Here is a 27,203-nt window from a genome sequence, read left to right as displayed (position 1 = left end):
GCTGAATGGGGTTTCTAGAGCTCTCCACCTGAATTTTCTTCCCAAGTCAATTCCATATTTGTGAAAGATAGCTAATATCTTCCCTTTCTGGCAAGTTGCACCTGAGTCGCTCAGGTCCATCTGCAGTGCAGGTTACCAGGGACCCTTGGGTCATGTTATGAATGAAATCCTTCCCCAATTCTCCTGTCAGTAGGGTGTGAAGCCAAATCAGTTGCCATTAAAAGTACTTGCTTTTCTCATGTCAGATGCATTTGAGTAGCAAAGGCTACTCAAGGTGTTCTCTGCCTCCTATCCCAGGCAAGACTTCTGTGTGCTTCCTTTACTCAATTCCCTTCCTTCCCACATCTAGGAGGAAGAAGAAGGGCCCTTGATTTATTGTACTGAAGTGCTACATGCACATCAATGCGACTTTCTCCTTGCAGGCACCATCAATGGGAGATACTGCTGCCCCCAGCTCTACATCAACCACCGCTGCTTCTCAGGTCCATATTTAAACAAAGGCAGAATAGCAGAGCTACCTCAGTCTGTCGGGCCTGGCAAGTGCGTGCTGGTCCTCAAAGAGGTACGGCTCAGCTATCTTTCTGGGGGACTTCAGGGGAAAACATGGGGCATGGGTTACCAGGCCCAAAGCTTGAAAACGCGGCTCCTAAAATTGTCCTGGAGCTCTGCAGTGGTTTGCAGTAGTCTAAACTGCAAGCTGGGAAGTGAGGGTAGGTATATGCATTGGGGGTTTTAATGGGACAGATGACATCTTTGGAACATGGGTAGTTCTGTTAGTTGGGAGCAAGTTTCTCTAACTGTGGCTAATGTGCAAGTGAACAGATGTTCTGATCAAAGCTGTCTCCAAAAGGAAACCTCTGTGGTTGTTGCTGTCAGCCTGTTTTTCAGCATCCGTGATGCCACTGAGCCAGCAGATTCAGTGCGGGTGACACGTTTGATGTGTGGCCATGATCCTATAGAGCCCAAGCCATCAGGATCTAAAGTGAACAGGACAGAAGGCCAAGCAGGGCTGTGTGTGGGGTGGGGTGGAAGCTGTGGGCTGCCCAGCTCTCTCTGAATATGGATGGGTTAATCCCATGCAGCGGGGATGACAGAGCACCACCAACTGTTAACTTCATCCTGACTGAACCAGTGCTTGCTTTGGGCCAAATCTGGGTGTTGTCTGCTTGCTGTTGACCTCAGAGAAAAGCTAGCTTGATTGGGAAAAAAAAAAAATCATTATTTTCCATGCAGATTACAGTTCATGTACAGATGAGAGGCAAGGTGACTACAGCAGGATGGTACTGTTGGATAAGCAGAGTGCTGTTGGTGCTTTGGGCATCATTTCAATCTGACTTGGGTCTTCTCTAAATTCAAATATTCCATCTTTCTGGTCTGCACCTATGTGGATCTCACTTGATATGGATGCAAGGGCATATCTGAGCTCCCTCTGCCCTGAGTGGAAAGGCGTGGGAACTTTTAGGTCTCCAGTTGTCTGATGCATTTGCAAGACCATCAGCACCCAGCTCAGGATGCTTGCAGTCATCTGAAATTAGATGAATCCCAGCCTTCAACAGAACAGCTCCCAGATCACCCACCACTTTTGAAAACACCTCTGTACTTCACTGTAGAGTGACACCTGTGTCCCCATTCACTTCCTCATCTCCTGCATTCACTATTTTATAAACAACAGCACTGCTGGTTGTCTCACATGGCTGGAAGCTGGGCTATGAAAAGAGCTCAGTAATCCAGCTGCCTGTGCAGGTGGGACACTTGGGTCTCAGAGAAGCAAGTCAAAAATAGCCCTCAGCAGAAAGCAGGATAAAGTGGTTGCAGAACAGAAGTTGACAGATGCCAAATTTGAAAGCAAGTCCGTGGTGGCTTGCTGATGGGGAACGTTAGCAATCTGCCACTGCTTGAAAATCAGGCAATGAAAAAGCAACGTAGGGGAAACGTGAGGCATACACAGGCAATACTTAGGCTAATTTTTCTTCCTCCTTTTCTCCTGGAATTTGCATTTTGAAATTACAAGTAGTGCAAATCTTCTGCCAGGTTCTCCCCTAGTATCTTGTGGCTTTGCTGCTTAGACACCAGCTTCTCCAAATTCCTCAAGAATGGACTAATTACCAGTTGTGAAAACTAACCTGAGTTGGTTCCTAGAGAAAGCCTATCTTCTCTTGCTCTGCCTCCTTATGGAACTCAGAAGAGCAAATAGCAGTGTTAATGAGGCATAGACATCTTGCTTTTGGTGACATGAACAACTTCCCAAGGACCAGGACTATGGCAGTAGCCCAGCATTATTTTGCAGTTAAATTCAAGCTCACTCTGGCCACAGAGACCAGGTCCAAATTCTGGAAGGGCCCTGGAGAAGACATTCATGGTGTTGCTATAGGGGAGATACACCTGGTTCCTATCAGCTGCTGCCAAGATGAGAGAGGTGTTGGCAGCTCACAGAAGCATGGAAAGGGGGAATGATGGGGGTATCCAGTCCCTGGAGGAGTCAAGAAGTGCCAAGGAAGACATCCCTACATCAGGATGAAGATCTGTAGAAGCTGTCAGAGCACCCAAAAGGACTGCGGAGCTGAGTAGTGAGCACAGGGCAGGAGATACCTTCTCCAGCACAAGATCACAGCCACAAGGCTTTGCATGGCTGAAGAGCTCACAAGGGTCTCCATCCCTCCAAACCCAACCTCAGTGCTGAGCTTGATGCCTTTGTCTTGCTTTACACCCAGTGATGATGTGGCCCTGGGAATACAAATGCATTATAATTAACTCTCTCTCTCACTATACAGGAAAATTGCAGGCCATTGTAAATTATGTATCAGCATAACTTGTCTGGAATAGATAAATTATACATGGGCTTTACTTTGGCAATGCACAGGGGAGGGTGAGAAAGACAACTCAAAACAACAGCTAGGGAGGAAGAACGGAGTCAGTAGCAATCTGGCAAGAACTTTTTAAATCGCCCTTGTCTCCAGCCGTAACTCCCTGCCTTTGGAGATGCTCTAGTTAAAAGTCTGTGCTGGTCGCCAGCCAATTCACAGTGGGCAGCAGTCTCTGCGACAGAGATGATGCTGTGTTTGGCACTGATGGAAACCACAGACTGAAAATAGCTGAACAACTAACTCCTACCCCATTCCCTTGCCTGGATTACCTCTAAAGCAACAAGAGAACAGATGTCCTCTCCCTGTTAGCACCAGGGGATGGGACACCTTGCTTCTGGCTGAGTGCTGAGGGAGTAGCTCCCCATCCTCTACCTTCCTCCACACTCAACCACAAGGGATATAACAAAAAATGCAACATAACTAGAGTTCATAATGCTCCTCAGCCTTTTTTCCCAAGGTCATGTCTTTCCTTAGCTCCATCACTGATGCAGTGAAGCAGCATCCTGCATCCAGCTCCAGATAAACTGGTGCTTACATTGTGTACACTAAGAGTGAGATAGCTATGGGTCAGTATTTCTTGACTCTGGATTAAACAATGTTAGGAGATACCCTTATGGTGTGGAGTAGATGCATCTTCTTCCATTTGAGAAGTCTGGGCTCTTCTCACCTGTGCTCTCTGGACTGGAGCAGCACAGATAGGTTTGGTTTTGAGCAGCACTTCTTTTCCAACAGAACCGACGAGTTCTGCCTTTCCACTGCATCCCCCTGATTTCTACCCAATTGCTTTGTCCTAGTGTGTGATTCAGAAGCTGTGAGCTCTGCAGGGAGGAAACTTCTAAGGTGTTTTCCATAATGGGAGCCCTTGAGCAGGATTTCCCAGCAAAATCTTCATAGCAATTGCAACTGATTTCAATTCTCTATGTTTATGTGCATGTATCCTTGCATCCATGCAAAGCCTTTACGTGAGTGACACGTAACGCTTCTACTATCTAGTGCCAAACTCATTTTTAACTCCTAGCTGTACATTATTCCTGGTGCCAAGACAAGTCTTGTCTAGTGTTTTATTACAATTTCTTTCACCCAAAGAGGCAAGTGAAGTGGTAATGCCTGTTGTTTAACAGCAGCTGCAAATCTTATCTCATTCCTGAGATACTTGTTTGGAAAAGAAGTGAAAACTTAGAGCCAAATGTGGTGGAGACATCCACTATTGCCATCCAACAACTGCATCTGGCTGAAAAATAGTGACTGTGTAGTAGCTAAGATATGTAATAAATGCTAACTTTAAATTAAATTAAAGTGAACAGTTTGTCAGCTTTAGATTTAGTTCTTAGGTCAGAATATCTAAAAATTACTTCTGAACAGTTCTTCCATCTATGCCAACAACTTACCACGGTAACAGTGTGTAACAAAATGAGGTGTCTATTAAGGACTTCAGATGATCTATAACCCACCCTATCTTAAGGAAATATGCTGTAAAGATTAATTAGGTTCATTGCTTACTGCTCGTACTATTTTCATGACACTTTGCTCTTTCTCTATTTAATAAAAAAAGGACTTAAAGGTAATGTGGTTGTCCAACTGATGCAAACAGGAGAAGTCAGCCAGCATTTGTGAATGCAGGCTATGTGCAGGGACACCTCCACTAGATCAGGTTGCCCAAAGCCTCATCCATCCTGGCCTTAGACACCTCCAGGGATGGGGCTTCCCCAACCTCTCTGGGAAACCAGTTGCAGTGCCTCACCACCCTCATAGTAAAGAATTTTTTCCTAACATCCCATCTAAACCTGCCCTCTTTCAGCTTGAAGCCATTGCCCATTGTCCTGTCACTGCACTCCCTGGTGATCAGTCCTCTCACACTTTCCTGTAGGACCCCAGAGCCTTCTCTTCTCCAGACTGAACAAGCCCAGCTCTCACCCTGTCTTCACAGGAGAGGTGTTCCAGCCCCTGATCATCTTTGTAGCATCCTCTGAACTCACTCCAGCAGCTCCATGTCTTTCCTGTACTGGGGACCCCAGAGCTGGACCCCACCTCAGGTGGGGGTCTCATGAGAGCAGAGGGGGAGATCCTTCCCTGAGCTGCTGACCACACTGGTCTTGATGCAGCCCAGGACACAGTTGGTCTTCTGAGCTGCTAGCACACACTGTCAGCTCATGTTGAGCTGGTCATCAGTCAACACCCCCACATCCTTCTGCTTGGGGCTGCTGTCAGCAGTAGAGGTGTAATAATGGTATTTTGAACTGCACCTCATCACTGATACTTCCTGAGAAAGCTTCATCTGAGGCTGAGACCATTAATGAAGATGGGATATGTGTGAATACCGAAAAGCCTTGATAGGAAGAAAGGTGCTGACCTGCCCAGTGTCATCAGGCATGTCTAGACATGCTCAGAAAAGGCTCCTCTTCCACTTGAAAATCTACAACATGGAAGACTTTGTAGCTAAGATGTCTTATAAGGTTGGGCAGCAGCTTTTTTTGGTGCTCTGTGATCGTGCTCATTCATGTGGCTCCAGCCTACTTGACTCTGAAAATCCAAAGTTCAGCAGTATCACAATACAATATCATAGACGTATTGCAGCAAAAGCTAGTGCTGTCTAATCCACCCCTCTGCTCTAAGGCACTGCTCTCTGGCTGCACCCAAACCATTCCTGATGGAGAGGGCTGAAAGTAATCTATCACAATCTTAGACTGATCACACTCCAGCCAGAGGGAATTTAGTGAATCCGATCAAAATTTGAGCAGTCTGATACGGGTGAAATAACTTTCCATCTCCAGACAAAGTTGGAAACTGGAAAGTTGGAAACTGGTCTATGTTTCTTCACTGTTTTTGTTTTAATCACAGTTAATTTTTCCACAAGAATCAGTGGTTTTGTTTCTCCCTAGTGTTTAATAATGTGTAATATGAAGCGATAATGTTGTTAGAAGGTAATACTGTTAACATGGTGATGAACTTCTGCTGTAGGGTAAAACGTCAAGCCCAGTGACTTATTTGAGATACAAGGAGATTAAAAGCCAGAGGTTTTTAAAAAAAACATTTTTTCTTCCCTTAAAGGGAAATTATTGTTCTTACAAAACACTCTTTTTCTAAACTGAGTTTAGCAGTTTACCGAATCCTGCTGGTGACAAGCCAGCTTTCAGAAAAGTCCTGGTATTGTGGGTGTCTTTGCAGGGCTGGAGTTGATTAGGTGTCTGGGATAATGCCCAGACGTAGCCACACTGTTGTTTGCAGAATTGGATTTTATTTTTTGCTCATTTCCTAAGTGTTCTCACAACTCATACAAACACCATAAAAAAGTGATAAAGAAGCAGGACAGCACTGTTTGTAGGAATTGGTCAGCAAGACATGCTTGTGTTCTGCTCCTGGCTTTCCCACCAGCAGACAGGGTGGGTGTAGAAGTGTGTTTAAGGAGAGCTTCCCCAACAAGCTCCTGCATAGGTGTTAAATATCTTCCTGGATTTGCTGATCAAGAGGGGAACACATTTGATGAGTTGTGAATGAGCATGGCAGCTACCCCGGCACTTGATGTGCTTTTCAAAACCCACCTTTGGCTTCCCTACATCTGGTCTGTGTGTCAGAGGCCAGTGCCTTATTGGTTTGTACAGTGAGAAGCAGGAAAGAAAAGATGTGGGTGAACAACTTGGATGGGCTCACCTTGCTCTTTTTGTTCTCTTGGGGAACAGTATGGTGTAGTAACCAGTACTACTGGTTGTGTGATGAGATGGGAACTGGCTGGAGAGCTGTGGGTAAATATGGGTTGTAGTTTCCTCTTGTGTGAGATAGGGAATGTACTGCTCTTCCCCATAGAGTGCTCTGAGATGTACAGGTGATCAGAGCAGTGTAAGAGGTTGGTGCTATCAGTAGTCATTGCTTTAGGTGGTTTTAGTTGCACATTTTAGAAGAGTGGTTCAAGTAATGTTTCCAGGAGCCCAATGATAAATCAGATTTTGCTTTGTAGTAAATAACCTAGCCAAACAACTCAAACCACTGCCGTTTTACATGGTACTGTGCAGCATTAAGCCTGCAAATGATTAATCCTGCAAGGTTTTCAAAATGCTAGCAAATCCTCAGGTTGCTAGATAAAAAACAAAGAAACAACAAAAACGAACCCAGAAACCACCCACCAAACATAAACAAGTTGTTCTCAATATGACCCAGTCAGTTTTTCATTTCTGATGAACAGTGTTCATGGATGCTGGGGAAACTTAATGCTCATCATACTGAAATCATTTGCAGACCCCCAAAGAATTAAGAGCAGGCGTTAGGTAAAGAGCTAAATTATATCAAACCAATCCAGACACACTGTGGGGTCATTCATGTGCATACAATGCAGAGTGTTCAAACACATGGTCTGGCACTGCTAAGAGGTTTGTTTTTCTTGTATTTATCTCCTTAGGTCAAGTGTAGACTCTTAAAGCTTGGATTCCCTGAGCCAATAGTAGGAATTATTTTTATTCTGAGAGACTTTGGATTAAATGGATTGGCACATGTGTTTTGTTGTACAGAGTGGACACACACTGGGTTTCAGGCACACCTCCTGCAAACTCTTTTTGTGAAGCCTTCATTAATATTCTGTTGATATAGTCAAGGCATGCAGCACTCAGATGTGTATTGCTGACCTCAAGTATGTGAATTTCCCTATCAGTGTTCAGTGTGTAATGGAACACCTAACTTTGTACCTGACTGAGCCATCAGAAATAATGTAATTTTTTATTAAATGGATGCATTCAATGAAACCTGCTTTGGGTGGGAAGATCTGTCTCAAAGAAAAATTGCTAATTAGCAGGAGATTTGGGGGTTAGCTAGCAGCATTTAGCACAGTCACCACATAAGACTGATGTGTCATCTCCATATGCTTGGCATATGGATCCATTCTGGGACCTTTTCTCATTGCATCTAGCATTTACCCTGTGCAACTTTGGACCTAAATTGACACCTGTAAGCTGCCTCTGCCTATGCAGCACCTGGGATCATATTCAGTGTGGTCAAGAACTACTTTTAAACCCATGAGTATTGTTGGTTTTGTCTCTTGATAGGTTCTCAGCATGGTGATCAATGCAGCTTATAAACCAGGGAGTGTTTTACGAGAACTGCAGCTAGTAGAAGACCCTCAGTGGAATTTTCAAGAGGAAACACTTAAAGCAAAGTAAGTCTTCAGTGTGTGCTCTTTTATTTGTGAGGCTTCAAAATCATAACTGACTAGAGGGTGGGGGTGGGGAGAGAACAAAAGATTTTTTTCTTTTGTGAGAGTTTTACTTTCCTAATTATCATTTTGCTTCATTGAATTATTTGACTCATTTGATAGCAATTTAAGAAATGAAATACTCACCTGAATGGTTAATTTCTATTGTCTTTCTTCAAGAATCCATCCAGATTTTGATGAAAAATGCTATGTTTATTCAGCGAAGTCTTCAGTTTTATGATAAGCTGTTCCTATAAGCTTGGCTATTATTGAATTAACTCAGTTCCTGGCTTTCTAAATGTAGGCGTATTACTGATTCTAATATAGAGCCTGTCACTCTAATGCAGAAAAACCTGGTGAGAATAAATGGCACCAAAAAAAATGCAAACAAAATTGCAGAGACACGTTTTTAAGTGGGGGATCTGGGATTAAGATCAAGATTTAAGGCCTTTCTATAATATATGTATCGTTTATCATTTAAACAACATTTAAGAAAGCTGCATACCTAGAAAATACCTAATTTCTTCTTACAGCTTTAAAATTTAGCCATTTATGTCTTCTATATTTAATATGGGCACTGCACTTGAGATGTATTTCAACATCCATTGTCTCACTGAAAGAGGGAGTCTTACCTAAGCTCTCTCCAGAGTCCCTCCGAAGAGCAATTCTTTCCACTTCAAGATGGATGTCAACAAATAGTTCTTTGAAGACAGCTCTATCCATTGACTAACTTTGTCACCTTGACTTTTTAACTGACTGCTGAAGTTAAATGCAGTGAATCTTACCCTTTGTACTGAACTCCGTTACTCCTTTTCAAACAAAAGCAAATTTCTCTTGGTTATTTGAAATGATTGGCTGTCAAATGTGGCACTATTGATTGCTGTTGTATTTGATCTTTGGCCGTGCAGATATTGCAGAAAGCTCATGTGTGCTCTGGTTGAGGAAGAGAATTGAGAACCTTTTATTCTGCGTACTCGGAAACTGCTTTTCTAAAGGAGGATTTCAATTAGAAATGAAATGCTACTAGAAAATCCTGTTTTTAATTTGCTTCTTTCACCCATGTGGAAAGTCATGATTTTGTGTTTGTCAATTGAAATTTTGTGGATGGAAGTCTAAAAGTCATCGTTGCACGTGCAGATTTTCATTAAAGACAAGTCATCGTCCATGACCTGGTTCTCTTTGATTCCAGGCTCTCATACCTTGTACTAGCAAATATATGATAATACACTCCTACACATACTTAGCACTTGTGAAATCAAGTTGTAATGTTCCATTTTTATGTCATGTCCTGCAAAGACTAGAGCTTTCAGGCAGTGTTCCTAGTAGTGGTACCCAAAATAGGACTTTGTTGGGATTTCTCATTTGAGTGTGGCGATCTGTCTTATGCAAAAGCAGCAATATTGAGTTCTCAGGGCTGCTGTAGTCCTGATTTGTGATGGGAGACAGCCTGACCATCAAGTTAGGGATCTCTTGTCCTTGATAATCAGCTATGTCTACAGCCCAATCCACTGAGATTCCATGGAGTTTACCGTAACGCCTGAGCACTTCCATCTCTGTTACCTTCCCCCATGATGCTTCTACCCATTCATTCCAGTTTCCTCCTCCAATCTATTTAGCAGGGCAGCCAGCCTGTTGGCATACACCCTACATCCATATAGCCTGCTAGATAAAAGTATAGCTCTGCTTTCCAGCAGGGTAGTTTTGTGTTTTATGTTGGTCAGCCAGTCACAGGCTGTATGATGCCGACCCCAGGAGGCAGCAATCTCAGCTCTTCAGTGAGTCAGGCAGCACCTTTCAACTTTATCAAGCCACAGAATAGGTGGCTCAGAGCTGGCACAGCATGTTTTGGAGTGACTTCTAAGCTCAGAAATGTATTCTCATTCAGTGTGGCATTATCCTCTGGCTCCTGAAGAGACAGAGCTTATGGGGATGGACAGCACCTTGTTGCTGTAGCTATGTGTTTTCTGAGGCTGGAACTCTGTTCACAGAGTGGTGCTGGCTAGTCATTCCGGCTTGTCAGTGGGCAGTTTGAGTACTTCAGAGAGTGGGTGACAAAAGGTTGATGTGCTCTAAGACTGGGCTACCCTAGGACTTCTTTTTTCCTTCCTGAGTTTGCTTGAGCCGCTTCATTGAGAAGTGTACCAGGGTTTTAATTACATTTGGTTGTACAGAAGCACAAAAGAAAACATACTCATGAAATCAGATACCCTGGGATGCACAAATGGCACATGACATGTTACATCAGGTATGACAGTCAGTTGTGCTCCAGAATCTTAAACAGAGACCTGTAACGAGCAAACGTCTGTCTACACCGACTTCCATCTACACCAGCTCCCAGTGGTGTCTTGCTGCTAATGATGACAGCTCTACAGCCAGCTGGAGCATCTGTGCTGTAATGTGACATGTCGTGTCACCGCCTTCCTTCTGATGTAAACTGACAACTCCTTGGATCTTGACAATGTTGTTGTTTGTTTGCAGTGACGGCTGCAGTAGGGTAGAGCAAAGGGGAGGGAGGAGAATGGTGCAAAGAAGGCTCTTTTTCCCACTGGTCCAATTGCCCAATCGTGCACTGCCAGGAATGCATTCTCTCAGTCCTAGGGCAACCTGCATTTAGTTTACAGAAACTGTCATGAGTGACCAGCACAGGATCAATTACACTAGCCTTGCAAAGAAGATAAACAATTTAGATTGTCCGAAGAGATGTGACTGCAATGCGTGATGGCAGTCGCTTCCCATCAGTGCTGCTGGCTCTCTGTGAAAACAGTCAAACCTGATTTATTGGTGATGATGAGTTTGAAATGTCAGACCCAATCCTCTGAAATCCCATGAGGGCCAACTGAAGCTGTGAGCATTCAACCCTTATAGTTTCAGTCCTTTAAGGTTAGCGCCTACATCTAGGTTTGGCTTCCCAATTTTACATAAAATGCTTGAGGGACTTCATGCTTTTTAAGGGCTTCCATTCCTAAGGGCTGTAAGTGGGCCTGCTTGGACTTAGACATTTTTTGCAGGACTTTGGACATATACAGTACCAATGTGTGCAGAGGGTTATGTCCTGGGGTCTTGTATGAAGGCTAGTTAACAAAGATAAGAAAGATGAGACCTTATCACCACTTACAATTACCTGAAAGGAGGTTGTAAAGAGGTGGGTGATGGTCTCTTCAGCCAGGTGACAGGTGAAAGGACAAGGGGAAATGGCCTCAAGCTGCACCAGGGCAGGGTCAGATTTGATGTTTGGAAAAAGTTCTTCACTGAAAGAGTTGTCGGGATGTAGAACAGGCTGCCCAGGGAGGATGTTGAGTCACCATCCGTGGATGCATTTAACAGACGGGTAGATGAGGTACTTAAGGATATGGTTTAGTAGAGGGCAGGTAGGAATGGACTTGATGATCTTAAAGGTCTATTCCAACCATGTGATTCTGTGTGATTCCATCACAGACACCATTGTTTATTTGTGAAGCTCCATTTTAAAGCAAGTCTTTTCACTGTGGATGCTGTGGAAGAATGCCTTTCACGTATGATAGGTGATGCTGAGATGTTTGAAGTCTTATTTGCCTCAGGCTTTGGTAGCAAGGGTTGTTCTCAGGCCTCCTAGGACGCCACTACTGTATGAGTGAAGTGTTACCCATAGTAGATGGAAAAGAGCTATAGATAGTATAAGCAGACTGGATGTGCACAAGTTCATGGAACCACATGGGGTGTGACCAGTGCTGTTTGAGGGAACTGGCCCATGTCATTGCAAGGCAACTCTGTCATGTTTGAAAGTTGATGATGATCAGAAATGTTCCCTGATACCTGGAAAGAGGCAGACATCATACCATGTCTCAAGAAGGGCAAGAAGGGGAATAAAAGTCACTACAGTTTCTCAGCCTAACATTCCTGGGAAGGTTATTAGGCAAATCCTACTTGAAGCCATTTCTAACAACATACAGAACCAACAGGTGATTGGGAAGAACCAGCACAGATTTCTGAAAGGTGAGTTGTGCCTAATGTGGTAAGGTAACTGTTTTAGTAGTTAAGGGAAAAGCAGCAAAGCTATGTTGATTGTATCAAGGCTTACAACACAATCTCCCACAGCATCCTTATTGCCAGGCTGTGGGTATCTCAATTGGACATATGCATGATGAGTGGAAAGTTGGCTGGACAACTAAACCCAAAAGGTTGCGATCAATGATACGAAGTACAAGTAGCATCTGGTTATTAACATTGCTCCTCAAGGGTCAGTACAAAAACACAGTTCATATAATTTGATTTATCTTCTGCATCAGCTCTGCTGCAGTACTTCTTGAGCCACTGCAGTGGTGAATTAGTGTGGCTTTCTGTCCAGATATTCAAGATAGAAGTCATTATCACATTAGTGACTTGCAAGACATCCTTAAGACCAGGGCAGTTCCAGGCCCCTTTCTGAATCCTGTCTTCAGAAGTACAAAGTATCACTGGGTAATTAAGTAGCTTTAGAGGAAGATAACTACAACATTTTTATTGGGTTTACCTATACTAGGTTATTTGCAAAATCCTTGTTACCCAAGATAGACTGAGTAGCTTCTAGGGTGTCAGGATTTTGATGAAAACTTCAGTGTTTGCCATCCTTGGCAGTTGCGATGATCCCTACGAGCAGGGTCTGACTCAAACATAATGAAGTGGATGTTAGACAATTTCTGTTGCTATACCAGTAAGTTGTTTCCAGTAGATGCAATGCAGAGAGGCTTTGGTTGTGTGCTGTGGGTAGCTAGTGTTGCCTGTAGATTTCTCATGTTTGGCAGACTTTAAGCTAGTAAGAAAAATTGCAAATCCCTTGCAAAAGGAACAGATAGAAGGTTTTGGTCCCCTGAAAAGAAATGTAGTCTTTTAGTCACTGAATTGTTCAAAATAGCCTGAATGATTGTCAGAACTGCAGATGAGGCCTTTGAAAATGAGGGTAGTTTCAATGCTCTTGCTGTTTGAAGTGTCTTCAGCATGAGGCTTTTCACATCATCACACAATGGTCCCTAGCTGGAGCTCCTAGAAGACATTTTGTTCTTGTGATCCTCTGATCTATTTTAACACCAAAGGAAGGAAGCTTCAACGGAAGAATGATATTCCCAGCGAATTGCTATTAGCTTAATAGTGTTGTTCACGGATCAGCAAAGATCCTGAGTATATTTTTCATGGAAATAGTTTCAGTTGTTGTGGTGGGTTGACCCTGCCTGGAGGCCAGGTGCCCACCCAAGCCACTCTATCATTCCCTTTCCTCAACCGAACGGGGACAGGAAATACATCAAAAGGCTCATGAGTCAAGGTAAACACAAGGTGAGGTCATTCACCAGTTCTCTTCAGGTGCAGGACTGCAGGTGGAATGTCTCCTCCCCATCATCTTCCATGGGCTGCAGGGAGACAGCCTGCCTCACCATGGTCATCTTCAGTGCTTGGAGAACTTCTCCCTGCCCTTCTGCACTGACCTTTATGTCTGCAAAGTTTCTCAATCTTTTCCTCTCTCTGGCTGCAAAAGCTGCTGCTCTTTTTTTTTTTTATTTTCTCCTTAAGTCTGTTATCCCAGAGCCACTGTCACCATTGCTTTGACCGTGGGTTGGTCTGTCTTGGAGTCAGCTGGCATTCGCTCTGTCAGACACTGGAGAAGCTTCTAGCAGCTTCTCAAAGAAGCCACCACTGCATCCTTCCCCACTACCAAAACCTTGCCATACAAACCCAAGACAGTCATAAAGATTTCTCCAGTTTTTGGGATCTGAGGGCAGAGAAGGGGGGAGAGCAAAGGGAGATGGGCTAGGAAGATGATTAAGGCACTGGAGCATCTCCCCTATGAGGAAAGGCTGAGTAAGTTGGGACTGTTCAGCCTTGAGAAGAGAAGACTAAGGGGGGACCTAATTAAAGTCTATAATTATCTTAAGCAGGGGATGCAGGGGGAATCAGCCAGCCCCTTTTCAGTGGTCTGTGGAGATAGGACAAGAGGCAATGGCTGCAAGTTCGAGCACAGGAAGTTCCACACCAATATGGGGAAGAACTTTTTCCCAGTGAGGGTGACGGAGCCCTGGGACAGGCTGCCCAGGGGGTATGGAGTCTCCATCTCTGGAGATATTCAAGACCCGTCTGGACGCCTATCTGAGTGATATGTCCTAGGGAGCTGCTTTGGCAGAGGGGTTGGACCTGATGATCTCTCGAGGTCCCTTCCAACCCTTACAATTCCATGATTCTATGATTCTACGATTTCTTTGGCTTTAGCTGAAAGATTTGGGTTTTTTTAAAGAACAGTGATTTCCAAGAAACTGAAAATATTACGCTCGACATGGCTGTTTTCCAAGTCTCCAGTGCTACCATGCTGTGTGTGCAGGTTACTTAATGCTTAAAAGATTGATGCACTAGCATGAAAATACCAATAGAAGCATCAGTAATTGGTAATTTTTTGAACAATCCTAATGGGGAAGGGTTTTCTGATCACATCCAAAGGACCTCTTTTCACATGGCAGTCCTTGAGCAGCTCCAATTCTATTCGGTGGTGTTTGTGTTAAGAATCTTGACCGTGTGAGGTATATGGAAAATATTAATAGAACGTGGTTTATAGTTGAAAGGGGTGCTACTAAAGCCAAAATCATGTAAGAAGTACTACAACAGCCAGTACTCACACCTTGGGTTATTGAGACTGCAGTCACGTTGATCTGCGTTTTGCCATCCACTCTGTTAATTGGTATGTGTATTGCATTCAAACCAGACTCTGAAATCAGTCAGTTGTTCATTTTCCCAGTTTCATCTTTTTCTTTCACCAGGCACTTTAGTACAATGGGTCCTTTCTGGGCAGCCAAACACAATAGGAAGCACACCGTTAGAAGTAGTCAGCCATCCTTGAATAATACCCATCAGGCAGCTTTCTTAGCTTATAAGAAAGAAGATCAAGAGGCAATTTGATTACAGTGCTTTTGCTGGGAAACAAAACTAGATGCAGTCTTTTCATCCTAGCAGTGAAAGTCAGAACAAGGACAAATAAACGTAAGTTAAATCCAGACATAAAATGAGGCATAAGCTCATGAAATACATGTAGTTCCTGCTATAGGTAGCTCTTGCCCATGAAGTATAGGCAGCTTCTGCTGCCAGGATTCTTCCAGTATACAGACCCTTGAGGGTAGAAGCACAGACTCATTAAATGGTTTGGGTTGGAAGGGACCTCAAAGCCCATCTAGCTCCAAACCCCTGCTATGGGCTGGGACACCCTCTACTAACCCAGGTTGCCCAGGTAGGCTGTTGCTTTTCTGGAAGTGATGCTTTACTCCAACCAGAGTTGTTTGGGTTCAGGTGAAGGTAACAGAATGAAATTCTGCAGCTTGTCACAGGAGTCAGATTTACTGGCCTAATGATCTAGGCCAGTCATTAAACTTAATGGCTCCTGGAGATGTAATGGGAGCAAGAGTATTTTCAAACACATTGAGAAGAAATATAAACTGTTTATAAGTAGATATATTTAAATGCCTGTGGAATTTGTTCTTTTGATACTAGGTATTGCCAAACTCCATTTAGCCAGCCTGCCTGTGCAGCTGTTTCATAGGGATGCTGGGATAACAGTGTTCAGTATCTGGAAAGAATATTTTTTCCATTTCACATCATCTGTCCAGGTCTGTCGGTATGTTAGAGTTGGCTAATTAAGTTATTCATTCATTCACTCATACAGATGAATGAATCCAGTTTTGTCTCCATGACCTGGGATCCTTGGTCAGACACCAAGTGGTGTATCTGAGCCTGGTAACTTGCAGAAATCCTTATTCAGGTTATGGAAGAGTTTTGTATTGAAATGATCGTTTGGACGAAGTCTTCTGCAGCCTGAGGATGGTTGGACTGGGATGGTCTCAGATCCAAGTTTCATTTGGGTATCTCTCTCTAATACTTTGTGTACCACAGTTTCAAACCCTTATCCCATATCCCAGTGCTTCCATAAAGAGCTTTTGGAAGGAAGAACAGCAAAAGGTGGTTTCTCAGTTGTTTTGTCTAACACCTTCAAGAGAGGGCAGAGAGTCTGGACACATGCTGCATATTTTAACTCTCTAGCCACTTCTTCTTTGTTGCACATTCTCTTTCTTTTCCATATCTGACTTATCAGAGGTTGATTCCCTGCAGTGGATATGTGGGTCTTAAGGTACTTGCAAATGCTTTGTCTCATTTTTTTCATGATGACCATATCTATGTTTTTGTGCCCCATCCAGTAACATTTCTTTAACTGTCTCTCCCTCTTTTTCTTTTCTGTGTGTTACTTTTGTCTACTCTAAGCACATTTGTAATGACTTAGCATCAGGCACTCTTGCATGATTTTCTCTTGTGTTGCATTCCTCAGGATGTGTAAGAAATGTCTTAAAAACCTTATCTCACTGTTTACAATAGCTTGGTGCTGCTGTTTAATAAATTATGGGGATAATTGGTTTTTCAGAGTTCACATCTCCAATGCATTGCAGCAGGGATGTAACTGTATCTTTCTTAGCCATTTATCGCTCAGAAACACTTCATATAAAACACTGAAATAAATGTTTTAGTAGCACATGGATAACAAGTTTAAGACAAACCTTTCACTGCAGATTTCCGCTCTAAGCATTCCCTGGAGGAAACAGTTTTTAGAGCCTGTTCCTGCAGCCCCATTAAACAACTCAAGAAACTGTTGATTAGTTCCTTGGGTTTTGTATTGCCCACATCTCATAGTGGTCAAGTCATCTGATCCCCATACGGCAGACAGTATAGGTCCACTCAGATACTTCTACATAGTATGTTTATCCCACAGTTGGCAAAATGAAGCTGTGGGCTTCTTGTGAGCCAGAACATGATATAAGAGCTGTCTTGAGAAAGATGACAATGGAGAAGAGCAGAGGTGTGTTGGGGTTTTATGGAAACAGTCTCCAGTGCAGACCAAACACATGGTGGTAACCAGAAAGCTCTAAAAGGCTTGTAAGCTGCTCATCACAGGTCAATATATAAAGAAAGACTACATCCCTCTCCCCAAAACTTTTCATCTGTTCATAATATGGGTTTTCTGTCCTGTGTAGTGTCCTCACCAAGCCTGCTGTGATTTTTTTCTGTCTCTTGTATATCTACAGATATATCCAGTCTGCACACGCATTTCTCCCCAAATCATGTCCACACCTCTGATTCCAGGATCATTTCATTCTGCCTTCCCTTCCTCAAACCCATCTGAAACAGAGCCACTTAAACAAGTAGACTTATGCTGCCTGCCATCACAAGAGAAAGACTCTTCCAAAAGTTATGATGAAAGGAGAGTCTGGTCTGTAGCATCAAAAGACATTGCTTGATTGATGCCATGGGTTCTTGTATTCTTTTCTAGATACAGAGGGAAGACATACAGGGCGACTGTTAAGATTGTGCGAACGTCAGATCAGGTAGCAGATTTCTGTAGAAGAGTCTGTGCAAAGTTGGAGTGCTGCCCCAACTTGTTCAGTCCTGTGCTGGTGGCTGAAGTCTGCCCAGAGAATTGCTCCATTCATACGAAAACCAAGTACAGTGAGTATTGGCCAATTTGCTTCTTGTTGCTAGCTGGGAGTCGGAGCGGTGGGAGACTGTGCATGAGCTAGTGATGAAGAATGGGAGTGGTGTAATGCATTAATACAGAGTTGGAGTCATCTCATCTAAAAGAAGATACTTAACCCTGACCAGGCAACTGTAGGCTCCCTTAATATTCTGTACAGAAAAATAGACATCTCCAGAAAACTGTCCATCTCACTCCATCCTAATATATCTGTTTGAAAGTCATTACTCTGGATGACTTGACTTTCCTTCATATGTAAAGTTAATATAAGGAGAACATAAAAAGAACCTGCAGTGGCCAGCTGAGATTTAAACTGCTACATCTGAGACACCTTTGTTAGGTGAAGTGAATCCTGTCCTACACCATGAAGAGTTTCTGTTATGCACACCAGCACAGGCCAGTATCACAGTGCCAAAGTGCTGGAAGGAGTTTGGCAGCATCAAGGTGTTTAATATTTAGACGTTCCCACCTATTCAGGAGGGCTGAATTTAGGCATGTGTTCAGTACTTCTGGTTGTCAATGTTTCTGGTATTATTGGCTCTTAAAGAGGTCAGGAAAGTGGAAATGAGTTCTGTCCTTCTTCCACAAAGGTTGCATGAAACCGATAGGATTGGTTTGAACAAATTAGCTTCTGTTTGATGCCAGACTAGAAGAAGAAATGGGCTCAGGGAGATACGCAGATCATTGAATATATGTTTCTGTAGATGTTCACACCTGCACTAGACTCTTAACTCCCACTGGTAGCAAATGGAGAGCTGGAAGAGTACAGCTAGGGGAGCTCCAGCTGAGATAGTCTCATCTCCAAGTTGATGGTTGTATCTGGATGGATGAATTGCTCCTCAAAACTCCACTGATCTGATAAAAGGCTCGATTCAGTTACAAGCTTTGACATGGGTGCTAAGTGCCATTTTAGTTGTCCTGGAATACCCTATCTAGTGAAGGGCAGAATATCTGTCAGCCCCAGAGGAAGTTGTAGAACATGTGAAAAAGCATCTAACACAACCTCCTAATGTAAAGCCAGAGAACTCATACGTCCTTAATTTCAACTTGGGCCACGAAGTAGTCTATTCCTTTGTGCATTGAGTGAACATACATAATTCAGGATAGCTGTCCTTCTCCTCTCTCTGCTGAAACCATTAGCCACTGGAAGTGTATCTAAGGCTGTTAACTCATGCAGCAGGGCATTGGATCAAACCTGAAACGTGCTAGCTTCTCTCCTTCCAAATTGATGCTCGGATTAGTGGAAGCTTTGCCTAAGAACCTATTGTAGGGTTAAATTCTGAACTCCTCACTCCTCACCAATAAATGTGCATACATAAGAGCTGCAAAACTCTGTGAGTGTAATGTAACATCTTATATTTATACTGTATGTTTTTTTCCAAATCAATATATTTTAAAGTTTCTTGTAAAAGTATACCTAGAGTGCAGTACTCAGTCAGTAGCCAGAAGCAAACCGGTTTCCTTCTCTTGATGGTTGAAGTTTTCAGTGGGCATTTTGCTTAATTTCTCCAGCTTATTATTATGGGAAGAGGAAAAAAATCATTAAGCCACCAATTGGGGAAAATAACAACATGAAAAGTGGGCATGTCAAGCCAGCCAGACGCAGAAAAAGGCGGAAATCCATCTTTGTGCAGAAGAAAAGGAGATCATCAGCTGTTGATTTGAATGCAGCGGGCTCTGCAGAGGTATGTGTTGCACTGGCATGAATCAGCAAAAGCCCCCTGGTGCTTTTTTGCCCCCTCTCAACTGCCTCTTCCTTTTGAGGGACTTCTCAGCAAACCTCAATGCTTCCATTTTCAGTTTTGAATCCCTCCTTGCTACTCTGTTCTTCTAAGGTCAGACTGGTTTTATTGGGACCCTTTTGGGGGCTTCTACCCTTGTCAATTCTAGAGTTACAATAGAAGGTTTGCTTCCACCTTCATAGTGTTCACTAGTTAACATGCTGTCTAACATTGTGTTTTTACTTTCTTTTGATTCCTTATAAGCCTTTAGGCTGGAGTATGAGCCTAGTAGATGCTTTGTGCAGGGTGAAGGAGGTCTGTGATCCATGTCACAGATCTCTAAATACTTTAAATAAAAATAAATCTCAGGACATTATGGTTTCAAGGGCTTCTATTTTTTTTCATTAGCCATTCATAATATCTTTTGCTCACAACATCAAACAGCAGGTGTTCTAGAAGCTTTAGAAAGCAAGCAAATGGTTTCTGCCCCAAACATATGCTATTTGAGGCCTCAGTCTTTCCAGTATGCTGTGTAATATGCCAGGATCCCAGCTTCAGCAACTACTCGTCTCCAGACGCATTCTGGAGCAGAGTTAGTTCCATGTGGACTGTTCGCAGGTTGTTTTCCTGTGATAGTAATGACAAAATTCTGTGTGCTTTCCTTTCCTCAGCTGAGTGCCAGTGATTGTTGCTTTATGCAATGTGAAATAAACCCGATTTGCTTAAGTTCCCTGTACTTCAGCAGGAGGGACATATTTTAGGCAGATTTCACTTGATTGCTTAGATTTTCATGACTCGGTCCTCATTTAGGTGCAGTTCTGCTTCATTTCCTTAGATCATACCTTCTTCAAATGAATTTAAACTGAAATAAACTTACATTACACCTAAATCAACTATTACCCAAGTTTTTCAACCTTTCAGACAATGTAACTAAGTTCATCTCAAATTGCTTTTTCACTTGAGCATGTGGCTCAGATGTACATTCACACTTTGATCAGAGCTAAGCTGTTGAAGATTGGACTGGATGATCTCCAGAGGTCCTTTCCAACCCTGATCATTCCTTGATTCTGTGAAGCCACTTACATATGTATAAAGTTCAACATACACAATTTCCATCAGTTAGTGTGTGCTTGAAAGCTCTGTGTGACAGAAATAGCAAGAATTTGGAATAATAGCCTTTACATGGAAATTTGTGCTTCACCTTCAGCAGTTAGGTGTTGGGCTGAAAACAGGGAAATCTGGGTGAAATTGTCTGTCCCAGGTTTTACAGAAATGCTGGCTAAGAAATCAAATACAAGTATGCACTTTTACATCTAGATGTTTTTAAAAGGGCACCAAAATTGCCTTCCTTTCGGGACTGTGGTGGTCAGACACCCACCAAAGCCGCTCTATCACTCCCCTTTTCAGCTGCACAAGGGAAAAAAATACATATTGAGAGGCTTAGCACTCGAGATAAGGACAGGGAGAGATCACTTCGCAATCAGTGTCATGGGCAGAACAGACTCAACACAGAATAAAGGAAAGAAAACTAATTGATGACACTGCCCTGCACCCCCAGCGACACCAGAGTCGGGTGATGAGAAGTGTGGCCAGATCTTAAAGCACCTCCCGCCACCTCGCTCTTCTTAGCAGCCTTCACTCTAATCATGATTTCGCTCCCTTCTTCCCCCCATTGTGGCACAGGGAGGGGCAGGGAATGGAAAAATGGGGGCTTTGGTCAGTTCCTCACGAGATGTTCTCCCCCTTAGCCAGGGGGATCATTCCTCACACCCTTCCCCTGCTGCACCATGGGGTCCCACCCACAGGAGACAGTCCTCCAACGTGAGTCCTTTCCCACGGGGCTTCAGCTCTTCCCCAGCTGCCCCAGCAATGGGTCACTGCTATGGGTGCAGTCATCAATCACAGAATGTCTCTCAGTCTCTCAGGCCCAGACTGCTCCAGCCTGGTCCCCCATGGGGTCACAACACCCCCCCCCAGCAAACCTGCTCCAGCATGGCTCTCTCTCCCTTGTTTATCTCTGTTTTTGTCTCTCTCCATGGGCTGCAAGTGCTGGCAGAGCCTTGCTTCAACACGGGTCACAGCATCTCCTGTATGTCTCCACCTGCTCAGCGTGGGGCCTTTCACGGGCTGCAGGTGGGGTCTCAGCCTTTTCCATGGGCTGCGGGGGGAAACCTGCTCCACCATGGGTTTCTCCAGGGGCTGCAGGGGCATCTTTCTCTCCAGCACCTGGGGTGCCTCCTCCCCCCTGCCTAACGGGCCTTGGTGCCTGCACAGCTCCTTACACCTTCTCACTCCCTCCTCTGGTGGCAAAAAGTGGCTGCTTGTGGGTTTTTTTCTCTTAAATGTGATTCCCAGAGGCATTGTGACCATAGCTGATGGGCTCAGCCTTGGTCAGCAACAACTCTGGCCCTGAGCTGGCTGGTGTTTGCTCTGTGGGGCCTGCAGAGAGCTTCTGGCAACCCCCTGCAGCCCCATCTTCCTCCATCAGAACCCAGCCACGCAAAACTACAAGTACCAAGATTATTTGAAGCAAACAAAGGTTTAAATTCAAACCCAACTGTGATTTTGTTTCATCTCAGACAACCTGAGTTTCATTGCCTCATTTCAGATTCTCCATTTCCCCTTTCCATGCACATCTGCAGTGCCACAAGGTTTGAGATACCAGCCCAACGTTTCATGCCAGATGAGTTATTGCCATTGACCTTTTGTTAGAAACAGAAAAAGGATTTGTCCATCATAGAGGTTTTTTTCTTCTATATTTTGTAACAAATCTAAATTGAGGGTTAACCTACTTTTAGCACAGTAATGAAAATGAGATAATTCAGTTAAAATAAATGTTACCCAGAACCAGCATGGGCATGGGCGTGCAGTTTGACCCAGTGCCTTTCGATTTGCTGCTGTATTAATCTCTGAGCCTGAACGTTGTTTCTCTGCTGGTCCTTGTGCAGGAGAGCGAAGATGATGAGCCGGATGCGATGGAGGATGAGACGGGAAGTGAGGAAACCAGCTCAGAGCTCCGGGATGACCAGACAGATACCTCCTCTGCTGAGGTTCCCTCTGCCAGGCCCCGGAGAGCGGTCACCTTGAGGAGCAGCACCGAGTCGGACAGACCTCCTCCCATGGAGAGAGCCCGACGGAGCCGGAGACCTCAGACTCACTCTTACAGCGAGTCAGAGAAGTGCATGCAAGTCAAGGAGGTGAGAATGCCCATCAGCTTTCCCTCCCCATTTGTGGCAGTATTCCCTGTAAATTCACCTTCAGCGCCAAGCCCTCCTCAACTGAGACGGGCATCCCTGTCCTGGTTCTCCACATAAGGTTGGGGGCATTTTTTTATGAGAGCTTTTGTTTTTTTAATAGGAAATTAAGCAGGAAGAGGAAGAGAAGCTCATCCTTGATAGTAATCCATTGGAGTGGACTGTGACTGACGTTGTGAGGTTCATTAAACTGACTGACTGTGCACCCCTTGCCAAAATATTTCAGGAGCAGGTAGAGGTCTTCATGTAACTCTTCTCTCTGTTTCTCTCTCTTTGTGTCACATCATAAGAAAAAGAACAGCACATACTACCTTGCAAGCTGGGCCCTGGGCTTTGACAAAGAGATTATGGTCAGACTTTAGATCCCCTCAGGCCAAGCTACAGCACCAGTTTTGACAAGGCATGGAAACTCTTGGAAATTTGTGAAAAACAGCAGGTTTAGACCTTCCATGTTCATGCCAAGGCCCATAGCACTATCCTGGGGTCACACAGGCACCTCAGTATACCAACAGATAGCGAGAAACCAAGCAAGCTTCTGGCCACATGAGTTCCACCTGGTTTTAAAATACTGGTCTGGGAAGCCAAAAACTGGTCCTTGAACCCAAAACTGGCTGTCTGAATTTTGCCAGTAACACCTAGATATTTCGAGTACATATACATCTACTTCCTATCTCCATCTCTCTGAAGATCTAGCAGCCAGGTCTCCGGATGACCTAATTTTGGGAGATGCCAAGCATCTCACCATTAAGCAGTTAAGTTTTCAGGAGCAGAAGCCAATGCTCTTCATCTCAAGTCAATGTGGATGTGTAAAATTTATATAGAAACAGCCATTCCTTGGCTAATGAATAACAGCCACTGCTGAAAGTAAAGGGCAGCACTAAGAAGTTAGAAAGAAGAAAGCGTGGTTAATTGGGCCATAGCTGATGGCAGTCAGTGGTATGGCCACTGGATATTGAACTATCTCTGGTTCTTCACCTTGAATAACTGCACCTGAGTACAGCTGCTTTGGCTGGGAGAAGATGAAGTTTAAGTGTAGAGCAACACTCTGCAGCAAGAGGCTGTATTCACTGCACTACAGTGGGCTCCGACTGTTTGTTAATCAGCCTGGAATAATGACAGGGCTTGAAAGCCAACCCTGTCTCTTCTTTGCCAAAGAGTTTTATGGGAGTTTTAATCAAACACAGATGATGGGAGTTTTACCTTGTGATTTGCAAGGAAGCTTTGGTGCAGTGGGCCATGCCATCAAGTTTCAGTGGAGGAAGAATCTGAGGTGTGGACAGTCCTGATAAATACAGTGCTTAAGGTGTCCAAATACTCCTTGTCTTTAATGCTGCCTAATCAGGGCTATCCTGGGGAGTTTGTGTTGCCTGTGAGTTACAGTGCTTTTCCTGCACTTACACTGTGATCTTCCCTAAGGGGTAAAAGCAGTTTTGTACCCTACTCATCTGCTTCTTGGTCTATTAAAGAGTAAAGAGGGCTCAAGCTTTTAATTGAGGAGAGGACCATAAAGTCAACAGAAATACCTTGTAAAATGGCTTTCATCTGGGGTGCATAAATATGCCTCAGGTAAGGATGTGACCCCCAGAGGTCCCGTCCAGCCCACAGCATTCTGTACTTCTGGGGCATTAGAGACTGAAAGGTTGCCATGTGATCCAGACCCCTTTGTCTCAGTTGTTCAGCAGCTGAACTGGAACAAGGCAGGTCCTGGGTGGACCAGGGTACATGGCATAGAGTAAAACAGATAAAAACTTTTGCTGAGCAAATCACATGTCCAATGGGTCTGACTTGGCAGTGGGACCAGCTTCAGTTTTTCCTTTCTACTCCCTCCTGTATTTCCTGGTGTGTTCTCTGCAACCTTCCCCTTGCCTTAGTTCCTCAGCCTTAAAATGGGACTAACCAGATCTCCACAGACCCTGCACAGTTTCTGTAGGAGGTTACCCAGCATTTCAGCAGCTGGGAGGGTTTTCCCAAACTGGGCACAGGGTGAGAGCCTAGAAGACAGACTGGACAAATTCTATAGATGCGTCAGGTATCTCAGAGTGAAGAGATGGGCAGCATCAAAGTGGGAGGAAAGGGCAGAAGACAAAACCACCTTTAATTTTTTGGGCATATTTTCTTTCTCGCTTCTCTACACCTGGTTTTGTTTTCTGCCCCATGGAGTACACAAACAATAACTTTTTCCTTGTGTTTCTCTTCCCCAGGACATTGACGGCCAAGCTCTTCTGTTGCTGACACTGCCCACGGTGCAGGAATGCATGGAGCTGAAGCTTGGTCCAGCCATCAAACTGTGTCACCAGATTGAGCGAGTAAAAGTTGCTTTCTATGCACAATATGCCAACTGACTGCACTTCTCCATTTCTTTCTGTTGTCCTGCTTCCCTCTCTTTTTTAACATTTCAACTTGTTCAAGGAGCTTTTTTCCCCCTCCCTCCCTTTTCAAAGAACAGAAGCACTGGGAAGTAATCTGTAGGGGAAGGAAAAAAACCCAACCCAAACCCACAACAAAAAAAAATTGTGACAAATTGAACTGATTTTTCTGTACTTGTAAAGCACAGTGAAGGATTTGCTGGCATCTCTCCTCATGAACCTCACCAACCCATTATGCCGTGGTGCAAGGCCAGCATGGATCAGGTGGTTTTGACATTTGTTGAAGTTACTGATGGCAGATACATTCCCAAGAAGAAGGGTCGGACGTTTCTGGATGATGATGGTTTGTCTAGGTCAATTTTCTGGACACAAACAATTCTTTTAGCCATCTCTGACACACTTCTTTCATATTGAAATGTAAGTGATCATTTGTAGCATTCCCTGGGGTTTACTGTAAATTTGATCTCAGTGATCAGTGGGCTTTTCTTCTCCCACCTCTCCAGTCTTACAAAAAGGAAAAAGTGCTGCACCAGTCATACTCTGGCTGTTATTCCTGAGTGATTTATAAAAAAGGACTCAACCCATGGTCTCTATACTGTATCAGACAAAGCTGCAGCCAACAGATGAGTGCAACAAGACCTAGTGCTCAATAAGGCGTCCTGAGCCACAACTGGCTGTGCACAATAAGCTGAAAGTCTCTGTGATGGGGTCTGTACAGCTCTGCATTCTTGTGCAGGAGGACACCTGAAAGCTTTTATAGTCAAGCCCATCCTCTTAAAACTGAATCACTTTGAAGGCCTGACTTTGAGACCCACAAGGTGAAAAAACCAAAAGGCTATTTTAATGAGATTTAATGATGAGAGTGTTGAGCAAGTACTGGTTTCGTTTGCACCTTTGTGAATCTGGTTGCTAGTTGGGAATAAAAAAAGCATCAATGTTTTCAGGCTGTGTACACCATGATGCTTTACATCAGCTGAGGATCCAGCCCAGTTCAGTCTGTATAAAGCCCCCCAGATTGTCCCAGTGCCACCAGTGAAACTAGGGGCTTGCTTCATGCCAAGCAGAGTAAGCACCAGGGAGGGTGAAGAAATGGGTTGGAGATTTTGGGTTTGCCTCAGCTGTATTTAGAGCAGAAGTATTTACTTTTCTGCTTACATATATGACCCCATTAGTCCCACATGTTGAGCCTGAATTTGCTGTAACTCAGCAGAGATTGGCAACATCACATTGGAGTAAAATTCTTCAAAAACCAAGAACCAAACAGGGGCCAAGCCCGAATTTTGCTCTGACTCTAAGGTGCAATGAAGGATGAATGGGATGGTTCATGCTGAGATTTAGCCTGTTTTCATAGGAAACCGATGACTTTGGCAGATCTTTGTTCTCAAACCATAAACAGACTGCTGTTCCCTGGCCTCAGGGAATCCACCATGGAAACTGTACACAGCTCTGCTAACGATGCTGTGATGCCAAAGCCCACTCAGTGAAGACCTCTTTGAAAAGAAATGCCATTCCTAGCCCTAAATCTGAAGGCAGTGCTTATGGCCAGATAACCCCCACCTCAAGCATTTACCATGTGTTTACAGCAAACTCAAATCAGATATTCCTGCTGACCACCGTGTGCTCAGAAAGACCTACTGACCAACATAGCTGGTGTTTTCTTCATCAATTTCCTCCTTAAATTCTTTGGACAAAAGAAGGAAAGGCTCAGAAATATGCTGGGCTACACCTGTTTCTGCCCTGGGGCATGTGTTGGGCAAGAAGTGTTGACTCCATTTGACCAGTGACTTTCTAGTCTCTCTTTCACTGAGTTTCCTGATTTGCCACTGAGGAATGTGATGGGTGCAGCTGTTGCAGGCTGGTCCAGATCCTGCCAACTCCTGAGAATTCATAAAAAATTTACTTTCATGGGAGATCAGCAGGACTGGAACTGTTCTCAGGCTGTTGTACTGAAGATCTTGTCCTGTATTGAAGATCTTTTTGTTCAAGTTTGATCAACTGAAAGGAAAAGTAATCGCCTCTGCATCAGATGGTTTTCTTTTGTTTCTCAGAAATCCAGGAATAAGGTTCTGTAGTGTTGCAGACATTCAAAAACTGGCTTTTAGACTGCATTTTGTACTGGCAGTAGCAGTGTCCATGACTGTCCATGCAACTGGTTTGATAACTACTTTGGATCTCTCAAAGGGTGCCCTAAAAATGTTTTTCCATGTCTCATCTCTGAAGACAAAAGGATTGTGCTCCTCACCGTGAGAGCACAGCTGAGAAGAAGAGGAAGGGTGCTTCTTCTGCCTCCTCCTCACATCAGCCCAGTCCCTCCAGT

At 44.0% G+C, this 27,203-nt stretch overlaps 1 protein-coding gene across 1 annotated transcript in view; it reads left to right on the top strand.

Moving 5' to 3' along the window:
* Nucleotides 1-24,862, top strand: part of SFMBT2 (Scm like with four mbt domains 2) — a gene marked incomplete at its 3' end in the record, with an annotated part of 115,845 nt that extends 90,983 nt beyond the window's left edge. Inside the window, exons 15-21 of the mRNA XM_084268316.1 lie at nucleotides 423-562; nucleotides 7,895-8,004; nucleotides 17,345-17,520; nucleotides 19,058-19,230; nucleotides 22,215-22,463; nucleotides 22,624-22,752; nucleotides 24,722-24,862. Of these exons, the coding sequence (XP_084124442.1) occupies nucleotides 423-562; nucleotides 7,895-8,004; nucleotides 17,345-17,520; nucleotides 19,058-19,230; nucleotides 22,215-22,463; nucleotides 22,624-22,752; nucleotides 24,722-24,862 (1,118 nt within the window). The remainder of the gene's footprint in view (nucleotides 1-422; nucleotides 563-7,894; nucleotides 8,005-17,344; nucleotides 17,521-19,057; nucleotides 19,231-22,214; nucleotides 22,464-22,623; nucleotides 22,753-24,721) is intronic.
* Between the last annotated feature and the right edge of the window lie 2,341 nt (nucleotides 24,863-27,203).

Source organism: Gallinula chloropus, assembly GCF_964237585.1.
Source record: "Gallinula chloropus genome assembly, chromosome: 1".
NCBI classification, from domain to species: Eukaryota; Metazoa; Chordata; class Aves; order Gruiformes; family Rallidae; genus Gallinula; species Gallinula chloropus.
This window is presented reverse-complemented; position numbering and strand designations above follow the sequence as displayed.